This window comes from Muntiacus reevesi, chromosome 1, assembly GCF_963930625.1.
Source record: "Muntiacus reevesi chromosome 1, mMunRee1.1, whole genome shotgun sequence".
In the NCBI taxonomy this organism is placed as follows: Eukaryota; Metazoa; Chordata; class Mammalia; order Artiodactyla; family Cervidae; genus Muntiacus; species Muntiacus reevesi.
This window is the reverse complement of record NC_089249.1, coordinates 176704687-176730684: the sequence shown is the minus strand read 5'-3', so window position 1 is coordinate 176730684 and position 25998 is coordinate 176704687. Positions and strand designations below refer to the sequence as shown.

The window sequence follows — 25998 nt, the reverse complement described above, 5'->3', positions numbered from 1 at the left end:
GATAAATAGGTTAGAGGTCTTTGGTTATAAGCAATAGGGGGGAAAATCCTTGAACAGTTTAATTAAGAACAGGAATTTGTCACACTGTTAAAGGGGCAGATAATAAGCCTTAGAGGAACCCTGACCAGGGTCAGTATGAGGATTTTCATAGTCACTGTGTTCTCAGTTTATGTCTACATTCCAGTTGTAACCCATGCTCATCACACCAAGGAAATTAGAGAGTCCTAGGTGATGCCGTGGCGCAGAGGCAGATGCTCAGCAGTGGGCGTTTGTGCCCCCATTTCTATAGGTTCCTCCGTTACTGACTGTGATCTGGGGAAGAGGCTGGACTTGGGAAGAGGATTGGTGTCCGTCCAGTGTCACCCTCCAGGGGTCTGGGGACAGGGCCTGTGATCTGACGGCCAGGGCTGTCAGAGCTGCCCGCGGTGGGGGAGGAGGCAGGCGGCTCCCAGCGCAGCCTCAGAGCACTGTTCCCAGGAGCGGATCCTGACGCTGGGGAGTTCCCAGCCGTCATGCTGGCAGAGAGGGCAGGGTGCCCGACTGTGGAGCTGGCAGTCTGTGCGGGGAAAGGTGACACAGCCCAGCGGCAAGGACACGCACCAAAATGCCACCCAGCGTCTGCCCGTGTGTCACGGCGTCGGGATGGCTCTTTAGACACTTCCTGTGATGAGCGTGTTGTACTCTTAAAATCAGAACATGGGAATGAATCGGGGAAATGGTTATCGTGAAGATAGAGACCTGGAAACTGTTGCAGGCACAAGTGAGCAAAGCTGAATTTAGACAGACTCTCAGATGGCCGCCGTGTAAAACAGAAATTTTGCTGGGGATACTGCGAGAATGGAAAAATGTGTGTGTGGGGGGGATCGGGTCGGCTCCAAGTGATTTCTCTTTTAAAGTGTTTTCCGTCAATGGTTCCGAGCTTGCGCTGCAGCTACATTATTACACATATCCACATATATATATTTACTAACAAAACCTCAAGTACAGCCAGTCCCCCACCTATGAGCCTTAGAACCATGAATCTTCAAAGATGCAAATGCACGTTCGCATGTCAAGTCACATCAGTTAGTTCACCTGTCTGACGTTATCTGTGAAGTTGGGTTAACGTAGATGAACTCGCTTGGGCTTACGAACAAAGCAGAGTTACGAATGGGTTCTCAGAAGGGAACCCATTTGTATGTAAGGCCTTCTTGTAGTTCGTAGGACCAGAAATGACGAGTCCACGCGAGTGTTTTAGCAATCCACCCAAGGGGCGGGGAGGCACACAAATGACTGAATCCTGGCTGCACTTCCTAACCGAAGCCGCCCCTTTCTCTGCCCACACAGGTTGTCTCCTAAGAGCCCCTGGAGATCCCCGCCCTCCACTGGATTTCTGGGCCCGCGACGTGGTCAGCGAGACCAGGGTGCTTCGGTGGCTGTGGGCCGGCCCTGCCCGTTGCTGGACTTGTATGTGCCGCTCGGACTCTGGGCTCTTTGGAGCTCTCGTTTACGTGGAAGTTTTGAGCCATTTTGAATCTTTTGAAGGAGAAGCCGCTGCTCGCAATGAGCTCGCAAAGCCATCCAGGTAAGCCTGACCCCGTGTTCTCGTGGCGGTTGGGTCCCGGGTCTCTCTCTGTGTTCATGATCACCAGCCCAGCTGGCTTAGGTCGGCCCCAAGAGCAGGGCAGCCGGCTCTCCATCTCAGTGGCAGAAAGACGAGCGGGGCCTCTCGGGGGTCGGGGTCCAGGCTTGGCCCTGACCCACGCGCCGACTTGAGCAGTGTGCGCCTCCCTGAAGCCTCAGGGAGGCGATGGGCGCAGGGCCATGCATGGTCTAGAGAGCGCTTCCTTTTCCCGCTACTTTTATTCTGGGGGCCGTGGGGGTGGGCTGCCTCTGGGCCGAGCTGGACACGATCGGTGCCCCTTGGTGGTGGGTGCCTGCAGGCATCAGTCCTGGTGCCCAGGGTTTCACCAAGAACGGCGCTCGCATCCTGCCCACAGCGAGACTTCACAGGCCCCGGACGTCCCCCACCTGGCAGGAAGAGGTGACGGGTCCGGGGCCACAGAGCCCGTGGCCGGGTGGGATCGGGGAGCACGTTGTGCGGCTCTCGGGATCGGAAGCGTGGGGGGACACGCGTGCTCAGGCTTCTCTAGCCCCGTAACTGCGTCACCCAGCCACCCCGTGGCAGCGAGCCCTGGCTCGTCCGGCCTCGCCGTCCGCTGCAGCGTGGCCCCCGGCCGTTTACGTCTGTTGTCCTGAGTCCACTCGGGCAGGCGCGGGGCGTCCTGGAGGCCCTGCCTCCGTCCGTGTGGCTGGGGTCCCCGCTGGGTGAGAGTGGGGGGCTCGGTCTGTGCTCTTCCCTGGAATTCGGCCCCCTGCACGTCCTCTCCTGGCCTGAACAGAGCTGTCTGAAGCTCTGAGAGCAGAGTTCCCGCTTATATTTAGATACGAAGGCTTTATTGATTTAGATTGTTCGTGTATTGACTGATATAGAGTGTAAAATGTAATTTAACAGTCTGGCTCGAAGTGGGTGAACATGGATTCTCTTCCACTCAGAGCTGGGGAGCCTGCCTTTCTCCTGTGTCTGAACATACAGGGTGTGTGTAGAAATGTTTTAATCATTCTATCTGTGGAGTTTTGTGTTTCATTTTTTGTTTTTTTTCCATTAGTACCTTATGATCACCTTTTGATGTCAGCATGTACATAAACCTAACTTGTTTTTGGTAGCTTATAGGTAGATGCTTATGTGGCTGCAGCGGTATTTAGAACAGCCCCACATCATCATCAGACAATTATTATTCATGTATTTTGTACACACACTTCTGTGACTATCTCCATTAGGTCAGTTCCCAGCAGTAGAATTGCTGGGTGAGTGGGCACCTGCATTGGAAACTTTGTTTACTTTGCACGTGGCTCCAGAACCTCTGTCTCAATTTCTCCCCTTAATCCTAGTTCATGAGCATATGTGTTTTTCTTCATTTGCAGAAGCACTAGCTAGATTCAGTTTGTCTCATTCTTGTCGGCATGCCAGGGGAAATTTATTGTTTGAATTTGCATTATTGTATAAATGAGGGTGCACATTTTTAAAAGTTTTATTTTATAATGGAGTGTAGTTGATTTACAACGTTTGTGGTGTACAAAGTGATTTAGTTTTATATGTGTGTGTGTGTGTGTGTACATATACATACATATATCTATTATTTTTCAGATTTTTTCCCACTTAGGCTAATACAGAATATTGGGTAGATTTCCCTGTGCTGTACAGAGGACTTTGTTGTCGATTTTATGTATAGTGTGTGTCTGTTAATCCCAAACTCTGTAATTTATCCCTCTCACCTTTTTCCCCTTAGTTAACCTTAGGTTTGTTTTCTAAGTTTGTGAGTCTGCTTCTTTGTAAATAAGTTCGTATGATGTTTGTTTTTCTCTGTCTGAACTTCATTTAGTGTGACAATCTAGGTCCATCCGTGTCGCTGCAATTGGCGTTATTTCACTCTTCTTAGTGGCCGAGTAATGTTCCATCGGATATATGTGACATGTCTTCTTTATGCACTCCCCTGTTGACGGGCATTTAGGTTGCTCCCAGGTCCTGGCTATTGTGAGTAGTGCTACCCTGAACCTTGGGGTGCTTGTATCTTTTCCAATTATGATTTTCTCTAGATGTATGTCCAGGAGTGGGACTGCTGTGTCATAGAGCAGTTCTCTCAGTATTTTTAGTTTTTAAGGAACCTCTATACTGTTCTCCATAGTGACCGCACCAATTTACATTCCCACCAACAGTGTGTAGGAGGGTTCCCTTTGCTTCACACCCTTTCCAGCATTTATTGTTTGTAGACTTTTTGATGATGGCTATTCTGACCAGTGTGAAGTGATACCAGATTTTTTATGAGCTGCTATAGACGTAAATCTCATACATGCCAGTAGGCATTTGAAGAGAAAAAATGCCTTTATTTTTCCCCTATTTTTTTTCTCTCTCTTTTTTAAATCTAAAGAAGTCTATGTGTATGCATCAATACTGTATGTGAAGTTTTCTCATGCATGTGCATTATGTACAGTTGACCCTGGGCCAGCCCGGGAGTCAGGGGTGCCAAGCCTCCGCACAGTGGAAAATCCATGTGTGGGTTATCGTTGGCTCCCCGCATTGGAAGTTGGCTACTCTGCATCTGTGATTCCAAGCCTGTGGATTCAGCCAGTCACGGATGGTGTGGTGCTGTGCGTGGAACTGACCATAAAAATGCTGCTGTAAGCAGACTGTGTGGTGGTTCAATCCCATGCTGTTCAAAGGTCAAGTATATTTATATATAGGAGTGTACGTATGCATTTTTCTTTATGTGTTATCTATACATAATAACTTCAGTTACTTAGATCAGTGGTTATATTACTACGTCAGCAGAGCTTTATCTTCTTTGTCTCTGATTTCTAGACAAACGTGCACTTTCTCTTATGCTGGTGGTTTGTGTGTTCTTTCCACAGTGAGACGTCTGGGGCTATGGTTGTCAGTGCTTGAAAACTAGCAAGTGTGTCTTGGTGGCCCCGGTCTCGTAACGAAATACAGTATGTTTCTCTCGTTTCGTGCCTCTCTGCCCCAGAGTTTATCAGTCTCCTAAAAGTGTCTCTGCCCTTGGGTTCTCTTGGCTGACGAACGCCTCTCCACCCACTTATCTCCAGTGCTCTTGCCTGGAAAATCCCATGGACGGAGGAGCCTGGTAGGCTGCAGTCCATGGGGTCGCTAAGAGTCAGACAGGACTGAGCGACTTCACTTTCACTTTTCACTTTCATGCATTGGAGAAGGAAATGGCGGCCCGCTCCAGTGTTCTCGCCTGGAGAATCCCAGGGACGGGGGAGCCTGGTGGGCTGCCGTCTGTGGGGTCGCACAGTCAGACACGACTGAAGCGACTTAGCAGCAGCAGCATCTTCCCGTCGCAGACCTCCTCCTCGAGGCTGGTCCCCATGAGCAGCAGAGATCTGGCTGGGTGTTGCTTTCGCCTCCTTCCCAGAGTCCTCATGTCTCGCGCAGAGGCCTCGCCCGTGGCTGTTGACTGCGGCCGGGTCCTGCGTGGTGCGCGTGCCCCTCTCGGCGGATGGGGCTGGCGAGGCCGGGGTGCCTCGCGGCCTGGCCCCCTTCCTCCTCTCTGTCTGATGCCCCCTCCTCCCAGGGCAGTCCTGGAGCGGCCTGGGTAGCCGACGCTCGGCAGTAGCACCTGCCGATGCGAGGGTGGGCTTGCTGGCGGGTCTCTCCCGGCTGCTCTGCAATCCACACCCCCCATCCCCGCCCCGGGGGGGTGAAGGCTGGGGCTTGGGCTGAGCTGTAGTCGGCACGGCCCCCCCACCGTCCACAAGCCCGAGGCCTGCCGCGGTGACCGCCTGCTCGCTCGTGGTGGTCCCCCATCACTTGGATCCCCCAGACGGACGTCTTCCAGGAAGTCCCTCCCTGTCCCTTGTCAGCTGATGCCACGTGTTCCCACCATGTAGACTCCTGCCAGTCTTTCGTGTTGGTGTTTGTGTTTTGTTGTTTTAGTGGATTTGTGGGAGGAGGAGAAGAGTTAACACCGAACGTGTTCCGTTTGCGGTTCGGAGCAGGGCCCTGCCCGGGGTTCCCTGTCCCGTCTTCGGCCGCACCGTCCCTTCCGTTCCATGTCTGTCTCGGCCTCCCTGGGCCGTGCGATGTCCTTCTGTCTGGCTGTCCCCCGTCCCTCCCGGCCGCCGCCCCGCCAGCCCCTGTGTGGGCCTCGGGCGCCACGGGGCCCCCGTCACGCCTGCGGAGTCGGCCGGCTTGGCCCCGGTGGTGAAACGAGCTTTTCACTTGGAGAGTGGAGGTCTTCTCCCCCGGCCCCCCGCACTGAGCCCCTCTGGTGCTGGGTGAGGTGCGCATTATGGTTTTATTGCCGTTCCTTCTGCACTTTGCCAGAGCCCGGCCCTGGCGCTCTGACGTAAAACTGCTGACTGGTGGGGCTTTTATGGCTCTGAGTAACAATTGCGAGAGCTGTGAGTGGCCCGAGGAAGCGGCCTGGCCCGACTCAGGCTGAGAGAATGCTCCTTTGAGAGCAGGAGTGAGGAGAGGTGCTGAGATGCGATGCCTCTCCCGCCCCAGCGCTGCACGCCTTCCTGCGGGGATGTGCGGGGCCTCCACGTGGAAGGCGAGTCCTCCTCCCACACTGAGGGCCCGGGGGTCTGCTGGCAGGTACAGGCTCCCCCTCTTCCCTGCCTTCGTGCTCCTCAGATGACAGGCTGTGGTCGTGCCCGTAGCCCGAGTGTGCTGGGACGTGGGGCCTGGGTTGGCTCAGGGCGGGACGAGAGGCTGTCCCTCGGCCACGCTGTTACGACCCCCACCCCACCCCGAGCAGCTCAGCTTTCTCGCAGTGACGCTTCTGCCCAGAGGGCGTCTGGAGGAGCCTGCTGTGCCGTCTCCTGGACCACGTGTGGGCATCCGAACCCCACTCTTGACAGGAAGCTGGCCGAGCAGGACTGGGATCTAGTCACGCAAGTGTCCCGACCCTCCTGGGAGCTTGGCGAGAGGCTGCGTAGTGTTAAAACACAAGATGAGCCATTTTGAGGGAAATCTGTATATTTCAGACCCATGTTTTAGTTGGGACCACACTCTGATTTGTCAGCATTCTCTTCACTCTGAAATGCCCCATCCACATGAAAGCAGCTGAACGTCTGTGTCGACAGTAACTTGGTGATTAATGAGTTTCGACCTAGTCTGATTTGTTTCGACCGCCGTGAAGTTCTCTTCGTGCAGGACCTGGGAGGAGGCTGTCAGCTCCACCGGCCCGGGCCCGAGCCCTGGTCTTCCCTGTTGGATCCTAAGTCCTGTTTCTTTCCACTCGGTTACCCACCAGCGGTGTATTCTATTTCGATTTAGAAACGGCCTCAGAAGGACGCATTTTTCTGTCTTTTAGATTGTGCTGTGCGAGGATGGAATGTTTCAGGAGTATTGCAAAGTTTTAAGAGGAGGAAATGAGTTTTGAGGACCCGCAGGGAACACAAAGGGAACATTGATTCTGAGCGGCTGGTGGTGGGTGGTGGGCCCTGTGTGAGGCGCTGGGCCACAGAGAGAGCTGAGGCCCCGGGAGAGCCACAGATGAGGCCTGGGAAGGCCCAGGCCGGGGCTTTTGGGGGGTGGGCCTGCAGCCAGCAGGTGCAGCGGCGGAGTCCTGGGGGCTCAGGCCAGGAGACCTGTGGTCACGCCCTCCAGGAGCCGGGGGAGTTGGGGGAGAGCTTCTTCAGGACGCATCTGGCGTGGCGAGTCCCCAACCACTGGCGGGCAGACCTGGGGGCTTCTGGACAAGACCGAGGCCCGGGCATGCAGGGAGAAGAGCCCGGCCCCCAGTGTCCTGTGGAACGCAGAAACAGACTCGAGATCCAACAGAGCAAGACCAGGGCTCTGGAGGCCAGTGGAGGCAGGTGTCCTGTGTGTGGGGGGGGGGGGCGGCCTCATTGTTTAGCCTGACCTTGGGGAAGGAGGCGCTCACGGGCCGCTCAGAGCACCTGCTTCTGCTTCCTCCAGGGCGTGTTCAGAAACGGCCCCTGCATCTCCCAGCTGCGTGCGGCCCCAGGCTCCTCTGGGCGCCCATCCGCGCAGATACGGCTCCTGAATTGTCGTGGCCCAGATCCTCCATGCCATGATTATCCGAGATCTTAATCAGTCAAGGTTTGTTCTGGAAATCATGGAGACATAACAGCTTCTTTTTCAGCTTCCCTTTTTCTTTTTTTTTCCTTTTTCCTCTAAATCCTCAAATTGTGTTTTGTCTTTTAAAAATCACGAATGCTCAGTCGTTATGAAGAGCTGAGAAAATTCTCTGTCAATGGAGCGTTGATGGTTTGTTTTGGCAGTTCTCTGAAAATTCTTATACGGTTTGTGGAACATTTGCATTTATGTCCTCTTTTTCAAAACCGCCATTGTAGAAATGCAAATTTCTGAATTCCGAGATGCTGAATGTTGGATGATTAATGATATTGAAACTTAAGAATGAACTCCCGGTATGTATTTGACATAGAAAGCCCTGAGCCAGGATCATTAGAAACCACAGCATACAGCCTGTCGGTGGAACAGAAGGGCGGTGATTGAGGCGCCCAGCAGAGGGGCAGGTGGAAGGCGGACAGGTGGGTGCTGAGCGCCCACCCCCAGACGCTGGGCTGTGAAGGGCCGGGGCTGCTCTGTCTGCAAAAAACATAGATGTTTCAAGCTCCTGATAGTAATAGACCAACACTGGTTACTTGCTGACTGCTGGTCAGACCCTGGAGTGAATAGCGACATGGTTCTGAACGGTGCTTTGTGGTTACTTCATGGTTTTCCATGATGAGCCTGGCAAGTGAGATGCGTGCGTGTGTGCTAAGTTGCTCCATCATGTCCAACTCTTTGCCACCTCGTGGACTGTAGCCTGCCTGGCTCCTCTGTCCATGGGGATTCTTCAGGCAAGACAACTGGAGTGGGTTGCCACGCCCTCTTCGAGGGGACCTTCCTGACCCGGGGATCGAGTCAGCCTCTCTTTCACCTCCTGCATTGGCAGGGAGTGTCTCTACCACTAGCATCACCTGGGGAGCCCGGGAAGTGAGATAGAACACAGTTATTCCTGTTCTGTCCACGAGGAAACCAGTACTGACTGCCGTCCAGGGCTTGGGCTGAGGCCAGGTATCTACTTAGAGACCATCCTGGAACCAGAATTGATCGTCTGTCCTTGAGGGATGTGGGCCCCTCTGCCGGACAGACGCTGGGCACCCTGGACCAGTTACTGGATCCCAAGCGTTTATGTGGGGTGCTCAGGCCGGGCCAGGTGGAGGGAGGCATGAAGCCACCTCGACACACTGGGGCTCACGGGGAGAGAGGGGGTGGGCCGGGGGCAGGGTCCCCGGGAGGGACGTGTGAGCGGAGTTGGGCGCAGGGCAGGAGCTGCACTGCCCCTTGGGGCATAGACGGGCCTGGAGGCGAAGCTGGGCGGGCAGAGGAGAGGGGGTGGAGAGGCGGGCGTCGGAAATGGGTCCAGACCAGGAGGGCTGCTGTGCCCAGGCCCACCCGGGCCCGCCCCCTGTCTGTTCTGAGACCCTGTTGGCGTGGGGAAGGGACCCCGGCCGTCCCCTCCCGGGACGCGTGCCTCGCTCTCTGCTGGTTTAAGACAGCAAGGCCCTGTCGTGGCTGCACCTCTTGGCTCCTGCAGTGTTCCCAGTGTGTCTCGAGTGTACTGAGACACTTCTGGACTTCTCTGACCTTCTCTCTGCTGATCCTTAGAGCTGGCTGGGGGCCTGGCCAGGTTAATGGGAGAGATTTTGGTTGAAACCTTTTGTTTTACTTCCACTTTATTTGCTTATTTGACGAGACCATGATTCAAAAATGAACTTTTTTTTTGGAAAATGATTAAGAAAAAAACCAAATGAGGCAAATGACTGTGAACTTTGTCGAATCGTCTCTCAGTTCAGTTCAGTCACTCAGTCGTGTCTGACTCTTTGCGACCCCAGGGACTGCAGCACGCCAGGCCTCCCTGTCCATCACCAAGTCCCGGAACTTACTCAAACCCATGTCCATTGAGACGGTGATGCCATCCAACCACCTCATCCTCTGTCGTCCCCTTCTCAATCTCTCCCAGCATCAGGGTCTTTTCCAATGAGTCAGCTGTTTGCCTCAGGTGGCCAAAGTATTGGAGTTTCAGCTTCAGCATCAATCCTTCCAATGAATATTCAGGTCTGATTTCCTTTAGGATGGACGGGTTGGATCTCCTTGCTGTCTCTGGCTTTGTGCTTTTAGATGGGTTTTCTCATCCCCACTTGGTAAGAGTGGGGGTATCAGCCTGTGACAGGGAGTGCTAAACAGGGTGTGATGGAGTGAGACGTTATCGTGTGACTTTCATGTCTGCCCCCCCACAAAACAAGCAGAAGTGAGAGGGATGGACTTGGCTTCTCTGAGATGCAGAGGCTGGTCCGCAGGCACGCTCGGTCCCGGCAGGTGGGGAGGCTGCGACGGGCTCTCGACTCTGGCCATTGTCGGGGTCAGAAGCCCCGTCCCCCGTCCGAGGACAGAAGCCCCACCTCCGATGGCAGGAGCCCCGCCGTCCGACGGTGGCCTTGCCCTGTTGGGCTTCAGGCTCTGTGTCCCCCAGCCCTCCTCCTCCTCCTCAGCACAGGGTTCCTGCTGCCGCTGCTTGGATGGGATGGTCCTGACTCGGAACGGGAACATTCCAGGCTGCAGCGCACCTTCAGCGTTTCTGGGGTTTTAGGATGAAAAGCAGTGTTCCCTGTTACAGCCGTTCTCTCGCTTCTGCAAATACTGGATACTTTTGAAAGTTATCAGGGAGGCTTTGTTAAAGGTGATATTAAAAAATATACATATCTGTCCTACAAATGCTTCTTTTTTCTCTGTTTGCAATAATGTTTGTAAGGACTTCTGTGAGATCGTGCCAGCATCCTGAGGGAGGTTGTTCGGGGGTCACTGACTCGGGGCTTCGTTTTCTGCACAAGATCACGTTCTCCTGGGGCTCCCACGTGCGCTCCGATACTGTACCCTTGCCGGATGTTGATGATTTATTATTGTTAAGCCCTGTCTGCAAGCCTCTTTCTCCGAGGGAACTTTTGTGACTGATGGCGAGTTATTTTTACCTTTAAACTCTGAGGCCGTCTTGTAGAAGACTGCTTCTTAGGACGCAGTTGTTCACGGTGCTGACGCCCAGAGACGACCTTGTGTTCCAGGAGCTAAAGATGCTGTTTTGATTTGTTTGCATTCACAGCCAAGCTTATTCCTTCTTAGGTGCAGTGTTCTGAATTTTCCTGGGATGTCTTTCGTAGAAACTGGGCGTTTGTTAGAGCTGCGTCTCTCGCTGACCTGTTGATTCATTGGGATGTGTGCGGTGCTATTGGCGTTACCGGAGATTCAGCGGAGTCTGTTGTTAGCACAGGTTTACTGGACGTTGTGCTGGATACAAAGGGCCCGTTCTGACGTGTCCGCATTTGTTACAGTAGATGTATTTAGCGAAAGTTCCTCCAGTGTTGAACGGCGTGACTCAGAATTCTTAACGCTCCTCATTTTCACGTGTTTTATTGATTTCACCCAAGTCAGGGGCTGGTTGACTGTTTCTTACAGCCCCGCCCCCACTAGGGTCTGACACGAATGCAAGCCTGCTTGCAGCTTTTTGTGCTTGAAAAGCCGCCCAGTCCCGCGCTTTGCCCGAACACCTGCAGTCTCCACGTGGCTTTTCATCCAGAGCCGTCACGCCTGGGCCCGGGGAGCTGACTGCTTTATTTCACTCTCACTGAAAGCATCAGGGAATGGGAGGAAGGGGGGTAATGGATCTCTTTCTTAGGTGTTAATACACAGAAAGAGCTTTTAGAAAATTGGGGAGGCGCTGGGGAGGGCAGAGACCTTGGAGGGCAGAGATTTTTGCTGGGAGGTTTAGCTGAAGCTGGAGATGAGGGCCTTTGTGTTTCGCCATGCCGGAGACTCACTGTGTGTTGGCATCGAGTCACTGACAGTGATGAGGATGAAGACGGGGCGGTGGGTCAGGATTGCATCGGAGGTTGGTGGGTGCCTGTGGCCACCTGTTAGCTGTAGGTGAGCACAGGTCCCTGAGTGACAGGGACAGTGGCGTGGCTGCTGGAGAGGGACCAGGTCAGAGGGGCGCTCCTCGTGGGGGGTCTGAGGCTCTGGAGTGGGGGCGGGGTGCAGGCGGCTGCTGGCCTGAGGGCTGTGCTTGTGGGGTCCTCGTCTCCCGGGCCCTTGTGGGGAACCCTGCGTCCTCGTCCTCCCAGACGACGCTGCACCCTGGGGAGCTGCTTCTTTGCTGGATGCGGTTTTGGCCGTCAATGTCGTTTTTGGAAGGGGTGGGTGTCAGTCTCCAGTTCATCAGCTCCACTGCGAAGGAGCCAAGGTGAGGGCTGGAGGATCGCAGGGGAGAGTCTGAACTCAGTGCCCGCAGGAGACCTGGCCTGAAAGTGCTGAAACCCCACTGAGTTTTTTCCGTCCCAAGGAGCTCAGCCTTCGGGACACACGCTGCCTGGGATCTAAGCGGCCGGCAAGGCGTTCAGTTCAGCCACCCCCACCAGGGCCATGGGGCTTCTGAGAAGAGTGCAGCCGTCTGTCTGCCCTTCCGTCCTTCTAGGATTGGGCTCCCTTCTGTCATTTCCCCGGCCATCCATGGCATTTGTGGTGGCGTGGAAAGGGGGCTGGAGCCACACTATTGGGTGAGGAGCCAGCTGGGCACGCCGGGTGTCACATGGGGGCTGGAGCCGTCCCGGAGGCAGGGGGCAGCAGGGCCTGGTGGGTGATGAGCTGCTGCGTGGAGCCGGGAGACCCCAGACCCCGGACGTCCATTCGTCCCTGCCCCCACGTGCTGCAGAGGGGGACCCCCGGGCGGGGCGTGGTCCCCGCTCTGCCCTCCTCTGCGTCCAGCCTTCCCGCCCCTTCCTCTCTCGTCTCAACGTTCTGCCTCACTGGCTGGTCTGTCTGCCCAGGGTCAGGCTCACACGGCCGCTGGCCCCGGCCTGGACCGGGACGTGGCCTTCTCTGTTCGCAGCTGGCCTTTCTCTGAGCTCCCCGCGGGGCCAAGGACTCGGCCCCTGAGGCCCTCTGGGCGAGGGTTCCTTCGCATTTACAGGCAATCCAGTTTCTAAACTGGGAGCTCCAGCTTCCAGCCCACGTTACGTGGACCCTGCTGTGAGTGGGCCGGTGACCGATTGGCTCAGACACGGCCTCAGCAGCTGTGGTTCCGAAGGAGATGCCGTTTCTGAGGCCTTTCCCGGGAGGTTGCGGAGGACTCTGGGCCGTGTGTGTTCCTATGGGGTGAGCCTGCTCGGACTGAGGGGTACGGTTTCAAACACCCGTGTTATCTGTGAGAAGAAAAGAGCCTTTCTCACATTGCGTGTTGTCTGCGAGAACATTATGCTGGTGCTTCTCAACCATTTCCAGTTCTGGAACAGCTGGGAGGCGCCGGGTGGGCAGGGAGGCTGGCTTCGCCACTGGGCCGAGCAGCCGCATGTCCCCGGCTCTGTGTGCTGACCGGGCCACCTCCGCGGCAGGACGGCTGGAGGGCCTCTTGGCCTGCCTTGGCTGCCTCCCAGAGGTAGGTTGCGTTGTCCTGTACCCGGCCTTCGCCCTTCAGAAGGACGCTGGCTACTGAACTTCGCCTTCAGCCTGGTACCTGCCCATGAGGTTGGTGGAAGGTGGTGCAGTGGCAGGTGGACAAGCCCGTGTCTACCCCCTCTGGAGCCCCGCACTGGAGCAGAGGGGTCAGGGGCCCGTGTAAGGTGGCCCTGTAGTCACGGTCAACATCTAGACCTTCCACCCTGGAAAGGGATGGGCATCCAGTGTAACTGGGCCTGGCCTGCCACCCCTGGGTGGACAGCCACACACTGGAGGGTTACATATCCCCTCTTCCCCCGGAGGGCAGCTGGACTCCACCTGGACAGGGGCAGACAGATGGCTCGAGGTGTGGGCGTTTATATTCATTTTAAGACATGGGTTAAATCACTGATCGAGATAACATATTCACCCATATTTTCTACAAAGCCAGGGTCTGTATTTTCCAGTTTTATGTCAACCAAATCCATAGTTTTCCCATTTTGTTGTTCAGTAGCCAAGTCATGTCCAGCTCTTTGTGATCTCATGGGCTGCAGCATGCCAGGCCTCCCTGTCCCCACCATCTTCCAGAATTTTCTCCAGGATCATGTCCACTGAATCGGGGCTGCCATCCAGCCATCTCATCCTCTGTTGCCTTCACAGTTACTGTGGATCCCTCTCAAGTCAGTTCTACAAACGCATGCTTGCTGGAAACAAAACTCTGCGGATAGGAAGTGGAAGCTCAGGTCCTAGTGGACGCTGGGCGGGGGCAGGAGCTGCTGCGCCTGCCTCACGTGACCTGAGCATCTTGCTCTGGAACCTTCCACCACTGGCTGAAGTGCTGTTTGCAGCTGAGCCTCCCTCATGCTTTGGAAGCTTCTGGAATCTCCTAGATTGACTGAGCTCAGAGCCTCCCTGATTGCAGTGGTTTCTGTCACTCCTAAACTATACTCATCCAAACCCAAAGAAGTTCCGTGACAGCTGCAGCAGATTTAAGAAAAGGCCTGGAAAAAGTACGAATTTGTCTCGCATTTTATAGAGTGATATCTCAATTCTGAATATCAAATTCTAGTTTTGAATTTAAAAAGCAAACACGAAGAGACTCTGAGCGTGGAATGGTACCTTATTTAGCAGCATGTGAGTTGGAAAGTTCACGCCATTCGATGTTGACGCCCGTCCTGGGGGCAGGGGTGGCGGAGGGTCAGCCTGGAGAAGTACAGAGTCCCACGTGCTCTGCAGGGGCTGGAAACGGGTTTCAGGTCCCACCCCACTGGAGGGGAGTGGGGACTTTGGCCTGCTGGGGTGCAAGGAAGGGATGAGGGGCTGAGCAGGGAGGCGAGGGAGAAGAAGCCCCCTGCCCTCGGGACACACCAGCTTCGGGGTGCCAGCGAGGCGCCCAGGGGGGCCTCAGGGGGGTTTGCTTGGGGACGAAGGTGAGCCGGTGCCCCTGGGGGCCTGGACCCCCAGCTGAGAGCTGAGCTGCCCCTCCTTCACCCTGCAGTCCTCTGTGAGCAGCCGGGACCTGGGGGATGAGTGGGACGGAGGCGCCGCTTCCCCAGGGCATGGGCCTGGTGGGGTGCCCTCCTGCAGCCCGCCATGGACTCCGGGCCAGAAACTCACAAACCCACCTCCGCTTCTCTCTGTCCGCGCCCATCCGCGGGGAGGAGGCGTCTGAGCGGTTCCTCCCCTTTGTGGCTTTCCCTCCCGGCAGAGACAGCAGCGAGGAGGAGCAAGCCGGCCCCGCTCGTGCTCCCTGTGAGTCGTCACTGGTCCCGAGTCGGGCCGCTTCCAAGCTGCCCGCGGGTCCCCTTGGGGCCCGGTCCATGGCCCTGAGCCGAAGCAGCTCGCGTTGTCCCTGGGAAGGCAGGGCCGTGGGGTGACCCCATCTGTCTGGGGGCAGAAGTGGGCTCTGCAGACGCGGGTGCTGCTCGCGCACCCTCGCCGTGGGAAGCTCACGGGGCCCAGGAGAGGACCAGCAGCGGCGGCGTGGGACGCGGCTGCCCGTCACCAAACGCGTGACTGGGACGGCAGCCCCGGCTCTTCTCCCCGTCTGCCAAAGTTGGGCTCACTTTGTTTACTCTGAGGAGCCCTAATCTCCTCCTCTTCGAGAGAGATAGCCAGCTTTCTTCGCTCACTCTTCTGTACCGCCCGTGCGGTGGGGCATGTGTGTTCTCCGGGAATTTCTGATTAATTTGTGTGCAGATGATGGCGCCTCACCTCTGTGACCTTCCTGCCCCTGGGGCCACCTTGAGTCCTGGTCGTGCCAGCCGTCCGGCCCCCATAGAGGGGTGTCTTGTGATACACCCGCCCCACGTCTCCAGACCCTCAGCGTTGTCGGCAGCCAGCTGTCACAGCCCAGGGGAGCCTGGGGAGACAGACGTGCGGACTCAAAGCAGCACGGGGCCCGGCGGGCTCCTGGGGTGGATACGAGGGGCTCTGAAGGGAGCGGTGACCTGACTTAAAAATACCGTTATCAGTATAAAGAATGGAATGTTGCCACGGGCGGAAACTTGGGTGGACTATGGATTATCACACTAGGTGAACTAGGACAGACAGAAAAATAGCATATGATACCACTTACACGTGGAATCTCAACGATGATACACAGGAACTTCTTAACAAGTATATTCAATGTCCTGTAGTAACCTGTAACGGAAAAGAATCAGCGTGCACCTATAAACCGAGTCACGTGGCTCCACGCCCCACGCGTTGTAGCCCACCTGTACTTCACTAAGAACGAGTCTGCCAGTACAGTGTCCCGCAGCTATCATGAGAAGGTTTAACCCGAGAAAGGCTGTGTGAAGGTCACTGCCGCGGCAGCGGAGCGCAGCGCTGCTTGGTGGAGCACATGGGAACTCTGCCTGTCTACTCCGCTTTTGGTAAGGTCTATCGATAAACTTTAAAAAAATAAATGCATAGGTGTTCTCTCTTGTCCAGTCTCTATTTATGAATGATACTTAGAAGACTGCAGGTGCTTAGGCACCCAGCTTTTTAACTTTTCTCTTTGGGGATTGTTCTAAATTAGTACAGAAAGCGAAAGTGAAAGTCGCTCAGGTGTGTCCAACTCTTTGTGACCCTGTGGATTATACAGTCCATGGGATTCTCCAGGCCAGAACACTGGAGTGGGTAGCCTTTCCCTTCTCCAGGGGATCTTCCCGGCCCAGGGATCGAGCCCAGGACTGCCGCACTGCAGGCGGCTTCTTTACCAGCGGATCCACAAGGGGAGCCCAGATCAGCACAGAACAAGTTCCTATTCTTCTTTATGGCTGTGCGCGGGTGTGATGTCGCTCAGTTAAGGAGGCACTCGGGGGAGGGTTAGGGTTTCTGTCCAGCCTTCTCACTGTTGCTGCCTCCCCAGACAGCGCTGCCCTGCCGGTTCCCAATGCTGCGTGAGCTTTGCATTGGGGTAAGACACGCATCTTCAGATGCACAGACCGTCAGTGCTCCTCTTGAATTCTCACAGGAGGGAAACACTGGTGAGCGTGTGCAGAGTGGGAAGAGGAGAGCTCGGGGGACTCCAGAAACCCTTATCCAGCCCCTTCCCTGCCCCGCCCCAGAATCTCCTCTGCAGCTTCTCACGCCTAGGCTCGGTCTCCCTAATACAAACGCAGCCACAGAACATCTTCTTGTTCTGTCTGGCTTCCTTCCCTCGACGATTTGTCTGTGAGGCTGACTGACACCACGTGGCCCAGAGCTGTGTGCTCCTCTGCCTGGGTGTGTGATATTTCATTGTATAAGCAGATCATGGTTTATCTGTTGTCTGTTGACGACACCTGGGTGGTTTCAGGCTGGGGTTTTTACACACAGAGCTCCCGTTACATTCCCACGCATTCTTTTGATAAGGTGTGCGTGAGCCCGATTTTCAGATTTTCTGTGTCAGGTTACGCTCCAAGAGGCCTACTGGCTGCCCACCGGCCAGCGCGTGGCACTCTGATTCCTTTTTGTGCTGGCCACTGCGACGTGTCTCACATATCCCCAGTTACTGAACTTGCAGAGCGTCCTGTCGCATATCTATCAAACAGCTAGATGTCCCCTTTGCTGAAATGCCCGTTTAAATCTTTTGCTCATTTAAAAGATTCAATTGTCTTTATTTTCTCTACTGACTGGTCGTTGTTTTCGTAGGCAAGAGATGAATTCTTTGTTGATTGTTTCCTTAGCTGTTTTCTCTTAAGTCTGTGGGTTGCTTCTTCACTTTTCTTAATGATGCTCTTTGATGAACAGATGTTCTTAATTTTCACATTGTCCAGCTACTGGTCATTTTATTTATGCCTGTTTGAATGCAATGGAAAGAGTCTGTTATTTTCTGTTGTTGTTGTTGTTCAGTAGCTAAGTCATGTCCGACTCTTTGTGACCTCATGGACTGCAGCACACCAGGCTTCTCTGTCCTTCACTATCTCCCAGAATTTGCTCAGATTCATGTCCATTGAGTTGCTGATGCCATCCAAACATCTCATCCTCTGTCGCCCCCTTCTCCTCCTGCCGTCAATCTTTCCCAGCATCAGGATCTTTTTCAGTGAGTCTGCTCTTCGTATCAAGCAGCCAAAATATTGGAGCTTCAGCTTCAGCATCAGTCCTTCCAGTGGATATTCAGGGTTGATTTCCTTTAGGATGGACTGGTTTAATCTTGTAGTCTATTATTTTCTAGAAGTGTCATTTTACCAAATGGATCTGTGGTCTGCCTATAATTGATTTTTTAGAAAGGAGGATGTGTAGTAGTAACGAGGGTTGGTTTTCCCGTCTGGATGGCCAGTTGGCCCATCATCCTGTTAAAAGCTGCATCCTTTCTCCACTGCTGCGTGTTGGCACCTCGTCCTCAGTCACGGTCATACGTGTGAGCCTGTGCCTGGACCTTATCTGTGTGTCAGTCAGCACAGAGTTAACTAATGGAGGCTTGTGATTGCTTCTAACAGCTGCTATTGTTTGTCCTCCAGCTTTTTTGAATCATTTTAAAGGCTGTCTTGGTTCTTCTTGGCCCAGTGCCTTTCCATATGAATTTTAAAATCAACTTTTCAATTTCAACAGAATACCTACTGGGATCTCGATTGGCATTTCATTGGCTTCTGTATAAAATCAGTTTGTTTTAATCTTCCATTCCGTGGATATGATACATCTTTCTGTTTGGGTCTTCTTTAATTGTCTCAATCATGTTTTTTGTTTTGTGTTTCACAGGGCAGAGTTCTTTCATACTGTCTGTTAGATTTGCTTCTAGGTATTTTATGGGATGCCTTTAAAAATTTTCACCGTTTGTTTGTATTTAGAAATACACTTAGGTTTTGTGTAGCCACTTTGTCTCTAGACAGCTTTCAGAGTTGGCTTATTATTTTCTAGTTTATCTGTACATTCTTTGGGATATTAATGTATACTGTTTGTGGATAGTAGACGTTTTATTGTTTTGGTTGCCAAGTTTTAAACTTTTTATGTATTTTTCTTGCTTTATTGAATTGTCTAGGGCCTTCAATCAAATGTTAAACAGAATTAGTGGTAGTGAACATCTATGTCTTGTTTGAATATCAAGGGAAAAACTTTCAACATTTCATCATTATATATGAACTTTGCTGTAGGTTTTCTGTAACAGTCTATCAGACCAATGCAGTTGTCTTCTGTTCTTATTAGTTGAATTTTCTCATGAGTCAGTTAAAATACTAGATTGAACCATATGGTATGCAGATGTTTGATCTTTTTCAATTTACAAAAATGACACTTTCATTTGGTTCAACTTAATATAGGGCTTCCCAGGTGGCTCAGTGGTAAAGAGCCCACCTGCTAATTCAAGAGATGTAGGTTCAATCCCTGGGTCGGGAAGATCCCCTGGAGAAGGAAATGGCAACCCACTCTAATGATCTTGCCTGGGAAATCCCAAGGACAGAGGAGCCTGGCGGGCTATAGTCCATGGGGTCGCAAAGAGTCAGAAGTGACTTAGGGCTAAACAACAGTGACAAACAATATATTACATTTTGTTCTGCATCTATTAATTGTATGATTTCCCCCCTTCTGTTTGATTAATGTGATGAATTTTCTTGAATATTTTTTGAATGTTAACCAGCCTTACCTTTCTTAGTAAATCCGACTTGAGTATAATATATTATTCTTCTTTTATCTGAATTCATTTTGCTTCTATTTTGCTTAATTTTTTTTTCATCTAAATTCATGAGTGAAATTGGTCTGTGGTTTTCTTTCCTTGAAATGTCTTTGTTCAATTTTAATATGAAGTTTATACTGGCCTCTTAAAATGGAATGAGATTATCCTCTTTTTCTATTCCTAGAGTTGACAGAATTTTTTTTAAAGAATCAGATGGTAAATATTTTGTGGAACACATATGGTTTCCATTGCATATTTTTCTTCTTTTTTTAAACTTTTAAATGCCTTTTTTTTAAAAAAACAGGCATTTAAACTTGTAAAAACCAGTCTCACTCAGCAAATGGTACAAAGTGAGGCCACAGATTGATCCGGCCTTGGGCCATAGTTGTCTGATCTTCAGTGGATTAGAGTTTAGATAAGGTTATGTTGTTACTTCTTTCTTAAATATTTGGAAGAATTCATTGGTGAACCTATCTTGTAGTTTTCTTAGTAGGATGATTTCTAAATTATACCCTCAACTGATGTAGGACTATTCAAAGTTTCTAGTTCTCTTGTGTCAATTTTGATGTGTTTAGTTTTTCTCAGAATTTTTTTTCTTTCTGTCTAAAATTTCAAATGTACTGGTGTAGGTTTTTAAATACTCTCGTGTTATCTTTGTAGTGTTCATAGGATTTATACTGATGTCTCTTTCATTCATATTGCTTGTTTATTCTTTCTCTTTTTTCCCCACTGGACTTTCTGGGACAGTTGTTTTAATATTTGCAAACAACCATGTTTGATTTTCTTCTTTCTATTAGATATTCTTTTAAAAAAAAATCAATTTCTGATCTTATTGCTAGTATTTCCTTTTATTCTCTGGATTTACTATTTTTTTTTTTAAAGTAATTGAGACAAATATTTAGGTCATTGAATTTATTCCCAGATTTTCTTCTTTCATAGTGCATCCTCTTAAAGCAGTAATTTTCACTTATATTTGACTTTTCTGGATCACACAGGTATTTTACTGTTATTTTCGTTGTGATTCAGTTTAGGATAATAGCTGATTTCCTTTTTGATTTCTTCTTTGGCTCATGGGTTATTTTCTTTCTTTATTTCAGCCTTTTGTGAGTTCCTTAGTATTTTGCTTTTGTTACTGATTTCTACTTTAATTTCATTATGGTCACTGAATTTGTATTTACTATCAGTTTTTAAAAACTTTTTGTATTTTGCTTTATCATTATATAGCCAATTTGATAGATTTTTATATTTATTTGAAGAGAATATAATTGAGATTCGTCAATTCTGTGTGTGTCTGTTAAGTCAAATATGTTAATCACCTTGCTCAGATCTTCTGTTTCTTTACTGATTTTTGTGGTCTGCTTTTTCTGTCAGTTACTGAGAATGATATTTTAAAACTCCTTGTTGTAATTGTGAGGTGGTATTCATTCTTTTGCTGTTGTTCATTGCTCAGTTGCTAAGTCCTCTCTGACTCTTTGCGACCCCATGGACTGCAGCGCGCCAGGCTTCCCTGTACCTCAGCAACTCCCGGGGCTTGCTCACACTCACGTCCATCCAGTCGGTGATGCCATCCAGCCATCTCATCCTCTGTCACCCGCTCCTCCTGCCGTCAGTCTTTCCCAGCATCAGGGTCTTTTCCAGTGAGTCAGCTAACATGTAAGCGTCCCAGCTGGGACGCTCGCAGGGGCAGGCTCTGAAGGCGTTTCCCTTCCCAGGGTCTGCTCCTCACCCCCCGTGGACCCTGGTGTGTCAGCAGAGGCCTCTTGGGGGAAATGGGCGCACGCCGGGCCCTGCTGTCTGTTTCTGGGTCTCTGCGGTCTTGGCCCCTCAGGTCTGCCTTGGTAGCTCTCTGACTCCCCAGCCTTCACGGTGCACGTGTATGTTTCCGTGTTAACCGCTGTGCCGCAGGGCTGGCCCGACGTGGGCTAGTTGGCCGGAGCCAAAGTGGAAGGTGCCACGTAGTGTGTGGAAGGGTTCCCGGGTGGCTGTCCCAGCGTGCGCTGACCTTCCCGCTTCAGCGAAGGAACTGCCGGGCGCACTTTATAGTGGACCGAGGCGTACCTGCGGCCCGGGGCTGCTCACGCGGCACTTCTGCCTGGGTGTTTTACGAGGTGATTGATGTCACACCTTATAAACGTCCAGTCCCCAGATCTGAGTGCCGCACACACTTGGCGAGCGCCTTCCTGCCAGCCTGCCTCCCCCACCGCCTCCCCTTGCTTTTAACTTACTTGTTGTTTTTTTTTTTTCCCCCCAGAGCGAATGAAGAATTCATTCCAGATTTAGCTTGAGAATGATTTCGTAGGACATGGCTTTTCGTGCCATTAATGTCCTGCCTATAGCAGCGACGGTTTCTGCACTGGGCAGGGCGGAGCTCATGCAGCCCTAGGCCCCGTTCCCATTGTGTGTTGAGAAGGGGGTGTGGTCAGGTAGTGAAGATCTCTCACTTCCCTCCTCCTCCTCTGAGAGTCCATGGCTCTCACGTTCAAGTGGCAGCCAAGGCTGGCAGGGTTGGAAGTAAGCCACAGGTCAGCAAATAGCGACGGGGATTTTTATACTTAGGGGCAGCAGTGTGAGACAGCATCTCTTCTTTAATGGCTTTTTTGGGGGGGGAGGAGGCTTGGGTGGAAACTACTTTTGCCATTAAAATTCACTTTTTCTGCTTTCTAACACATGCATTGCATGTAATGTGGGTACCTTATAAATACCATGTTTGGTTTTTTAGAAGTATATTTTCTCCTATAGTTGCTAATTTAGATCTTTTAAAAATAAATATAATTTTGTTGCTGGTGGTGGTCAGTCAGTAATTTTGCTGTTGTTCAGTTGCTCAGTTGTGTCCGAATCTTTGCGACCCCATGAATCGCGGCACGCCAGGTCTCCCTGTCCATCACCAACTCCCGGAGTTTACTCAAATTCACGGCCATTGAGTCGGTGATGCCATCCAACCATGTCATTCTCTGTCGTCTCCTTCTCTTACCCTCAGTCTTTCCCAGCATCGGGATCTTTTTCCAATGAGTCTTTTCTTCACATCAGGTGGCCAAAGTATTGGAGCTTCAGCTTCAATGCATAATTTTACTTAAAGACAGTTGAATTACAGATTGCTAGTTTTCAGGAAGCCAGCATTTTCCTCCCTGCAGGAGGTGAGGCTTTATGACCGGGAGCCCATCTCAGCACTGCAGTCAGTTACTTTGTTTTTTTGGAATGCGCGTCCTGCCTGGAGATAAGCAAGCCTGAGGGTTGGCTGACCTGGGAACTCCGGCTCCTCCTGGGGGTCAGCGGCAGTCTGTGCCCACTTGGTGGTGGGGAGCAGCCTCTCAGAGGGCTGGGGCCCCGGCAGGCCTGCTTGGCCACACGCCTCTTGGGACTTGCTGCAGCGCTGCCTGCCCTGCTGAGCGCCGAGGCCTGCGTCCAGGCAGCTGGCAGGGCCCGGTCGTTCTCGTCTAGAGGCCCAGGCAGGACACGCCGCCGCCGCTGGCCTGGCAGCTCCTGCTCTTGCACAGGACTCCCCCTCCCTGGCCTCTTGGGGTGCCTCGGTCCAGGTCACCAGGGCACCACAAGCAGGCTCCCCGTGTGGCCTGGGAGGTGCTGCAACCGGCGTCTGTGTTGGCGAGTGACGTGCCCTTGGGACACAGCGCGGGGCTCCCTTGGGGGGTGGCAGCTCGTGGCTCGTTACTTTGGGGAGGGGGAGGCGGTGCCCTCCAGGCAGAGGCACGGCAGTGGTGTGGCCGCCCTGTCCCTTCTCATGTGCCCCCTGCAGCCGGAAGGACAGAGTACTTGTGATGGGCCTGGTGAGGTGCCCTCAGGCGCTCACAGCCTCCTCCTCTGGGCTCCCCGGTGCTGTCCGAGTGCCCTCTGGAAGTGGGCTGCGGGGATCCCACCCTGGACCCCCAGGGAACGGATGACCCTCCCTCTGGGCTCAGCATCTGAGGATTGAGGTCACACGGAGAGGCTAGTCTCGGGGGGCTGCTGTGAGGGTTGGCGGGGCCAGCGTGCGGCCCGGCCTGGCTCTGCCCAGCGTGGCAGCTGCCGTCCTTGTCACGGGGCCCAGGCCCAGCCCCGAGCGTCTGGCAAGTTTCACGTTCATCACCCTTGTCAGGCTCAGGCCCTTTCGATAAACATAAACACCCCGTGTCTTTTTGTGTTTGAAACTTGAGAACCACTGACATCATTTCTGAAAGCAGATTCCAGCGAGGGTGTTTGCACACGTCTGCCCATCGGCCTCCCCTCCCCCGGCCAAGACCAACTGCCCCCCTGGTCCAGATGGTCCCACCTGCTGCTGCCGGGGCAGGGGCGGCACAGAGTGGGGAGTCAGTGAGGGGGGGACCCCAGCAGGCAGGGGGCAGGCACGCGAGGCCAGCGGGTGGGGGGGGCCTGTGCGACCTTGTTCTCTGCCGCCCCCCCCCCCCCCGCCCCCCCGGGTGCACGACTCCCGGGCCTGCTGCCCTGAGACCATGGACCGGGATCAAACGTCTGTGTTTTCACATTTTCCTTCTTGGTGGTTAGTGATTGCAAACTTTAAAAGCCAGCTCTTGAGGAAGTCGTTTTGCCACCATGAAAAGACGGGGGGCACGCATCGCCCCAGTAGGAGAACCTACCTGCAGGTCTGCCCAGCCCGCAGTGGTCCCCCAGGAACTTCTGGAGTCGCCTTGGCCCTGAGAGGCCGGCGGAGGCCCTGGCTTCCGTCTGGGGAGAAGCGGCCCACGGAGGGCAGGGCGGGCCACGCGGCTGGACTCCGCACCCGGTTCTGGGCCTCGCTCTCCTGGCCCGGGAGCTCTGCCCAAGCTTGACCCTGTGGCCTGTGGGTGCCGGGCGTGCTGCTGCTCCCTGGCGGCCCGGGGCCTGGAGGAAGAGCTCAGCTTACACTCTCAGCCCATCAGGCAGGGCTGTGGCCGCCAAGTGGTTTCTTAAAAAGAATTCCTCCTCCCCCGGTTGACTTCTGGCATGCGGCGTCGGGGTGCTCTCGCGTCAGCAAGTCGTCATAAGCCCTCTGTTGTCCGGATCAGACATAAACAGCCAGCCCAGCCCCGCCGCTTCTGACTCCCGGCCAGCTCGGCGGCCCTGGGAGCGCCAGCAGGAGCGGCCGGGGGAAGGCGCCCAGCGCCTCTGTGTGCGGCCAGGCCCTTCCTCCGAGGGCCTGAGCTCCCCGGACCGATGCTCGATGGGTCACTGCGGCGGGGCTGGCAGAGACGTGCCTTCTGTACTGAAGTGTGCAGCTCTCACCCCGGTCTCCCATGTCGGTGACACCGTGCCTTCACCGTCAGGAGTGTTTGCCTCCCCCCAGGGGGTCGTCTGTGCATGAGGTTTCAGTCTCATTTCGGCCTCTGGGAAGCCCTCACCCTTCAGACCCTAAGCCTTGTGCAGCCTCCTGTAAAACTCCTCTGACTCTTTTCATCAGCCTGAGCGATCTTCCGTGAGTCCCTGGGCAGAGTCCCATCCCGAAGTTCTCTCCGTGGAAGCTTTTCCGCCCAGGCGCCCTGGCAGTGCTCTGGCCGTCATCAGAAAGGGCTGGAAAGCAAATGACACGCCATCCCCAAAGCCTCAGTTTACAGGGGAGCGGGCTCAGACCTGCGTCACGGTTCTTCCAGGGTGACTCGGAGACAGAGCCTGGGCCTCCAGTGTTTCCATGGGTCGTCTGGGCAGTCGGCACGCTGTAACTGAGCCCGGCTACAGGGGAGTCCTGCAGAAATCCTGGCCTCCAGGACATCTTCAAGGAGCTTGCCTTCCTAACTGGTGTGGCGAGTGGTCTGGCGGGACAGGCCTGGGAGAGTGGGCTTGCTTCCACCTTCAGGAGAAGAAGTGATGGGCCATCAAGGCTCTCCGTCTCTGATTGTTGCGGCCTGTGCTCAGGCTGGGGTGAGGGCCACATTTTCCAGGAGCACCCGTAAGTGAGCAGCGGAGACTGGGTGTCTGAGATGCTGACTTGCATGCTGGGCCGATGAGAGGATCTCCCTGTCCCGGGTGGGCAGCAGAGGCCAGTCTTGCCACCTGCACCCTGGGGCCCCACGTCGTGGCCAGAAGCAGGGTCTGGAAGCCAGTGCGCCTTCTGCTGCAGGAGCAGGGCCCCTCCGCTCCCCTGCTGTAGCCACCCCATCACCCCGGAAGGAGCCTCCCAGAGTTTCAGCTCAGCCGTGGGGCTGGGCGCTGGCCCCTGTGCTCAGGGACGCCGCAGGCCAGCTCGCGCTTCCTTGTGGCTCTGCACATCAGAGACTCGCAGACACTTGTGCAGGAAGGCCGTTGGTTCATCGTTGGGGCTAAAGCCTGGCGCTCGCCCGAGCAGGTGCAGCTGCGAGGAGCCGCGGCTGAGGGATGCGGTCGCCTTTTTCTCTGCGTCTTGTGTGGGGGCCTCCGGTTTGTGTCTCTCCGGGAACCCGGCCGGGCGCGTTCCTGGAGAGACGATCAACCGCCCCAGGTGGCCGTCGCGGTGGAGGCAGGGGCTCTGGCTGCAGGCTTGGGCGGTGCTCAGCAGGAGGGCCTGGGGGCTCTTGAGAAACATCACCGGGGTTTAAAGAGCCACCTGTTTCCTTTTTGCGACCAGCCCCCCTCTGTGTTCATCCTCCCGTCCTCAGGTTCCTTCCGCACTAGTTAATAAAATGACTGCTCATTCTCTTTTGATGCTTGGCTGTTACCTCAGCTCCTTTACCAACACGTATGCCAGTTTGTCTGCTTGCTGTGCTTTTTAAATTGTCGTGAGATATGAATAACACAGACTGACGGCCTGAGCATTAACGTTTTTAAGTGTGGTACCTTCAAGTGTTATGTCATCATCAGTACCGTCTATTTCCAGAACGTTTTCCTCATCCCGAACAGAAGCCGTTTCCCTGTAAGGATGAGCTCCGTTCCTCTCTGCTGTTTACCCCTGGGCTGCTGTCTGTCCCTGTGAGCCTGTCTCTGCGGGACGTCGCACACA

General features: G+C 53.6%; 1 protein-coding gene across 3 annotated transcripts in view; it reads left to right on the top strand.

The window, feature by feature from the left end:
• HDAC4 (histone deacetylase 4) overlaps positions 1–25998 on the top strand; it is a 284862-nt gene that overhangs the window by 50939 nt on the left and 207925 nt on the right. For all 3 annotated transcript variants that reach the window (XM_065917180.1, XM_065917179.1, XM_065917181.1), the window contains exon 2: positions 1327–1564. In XM_065917180.1, the coding sequence (XP_065773252.1) occupies positions 1543–1564 (22 nt within the window). In that variant the 5' untranslated portion in view covers positions 1327–1542. The remainder of the gene's footprint in view (positions 1–1326; positions 1565–25998) is intronic.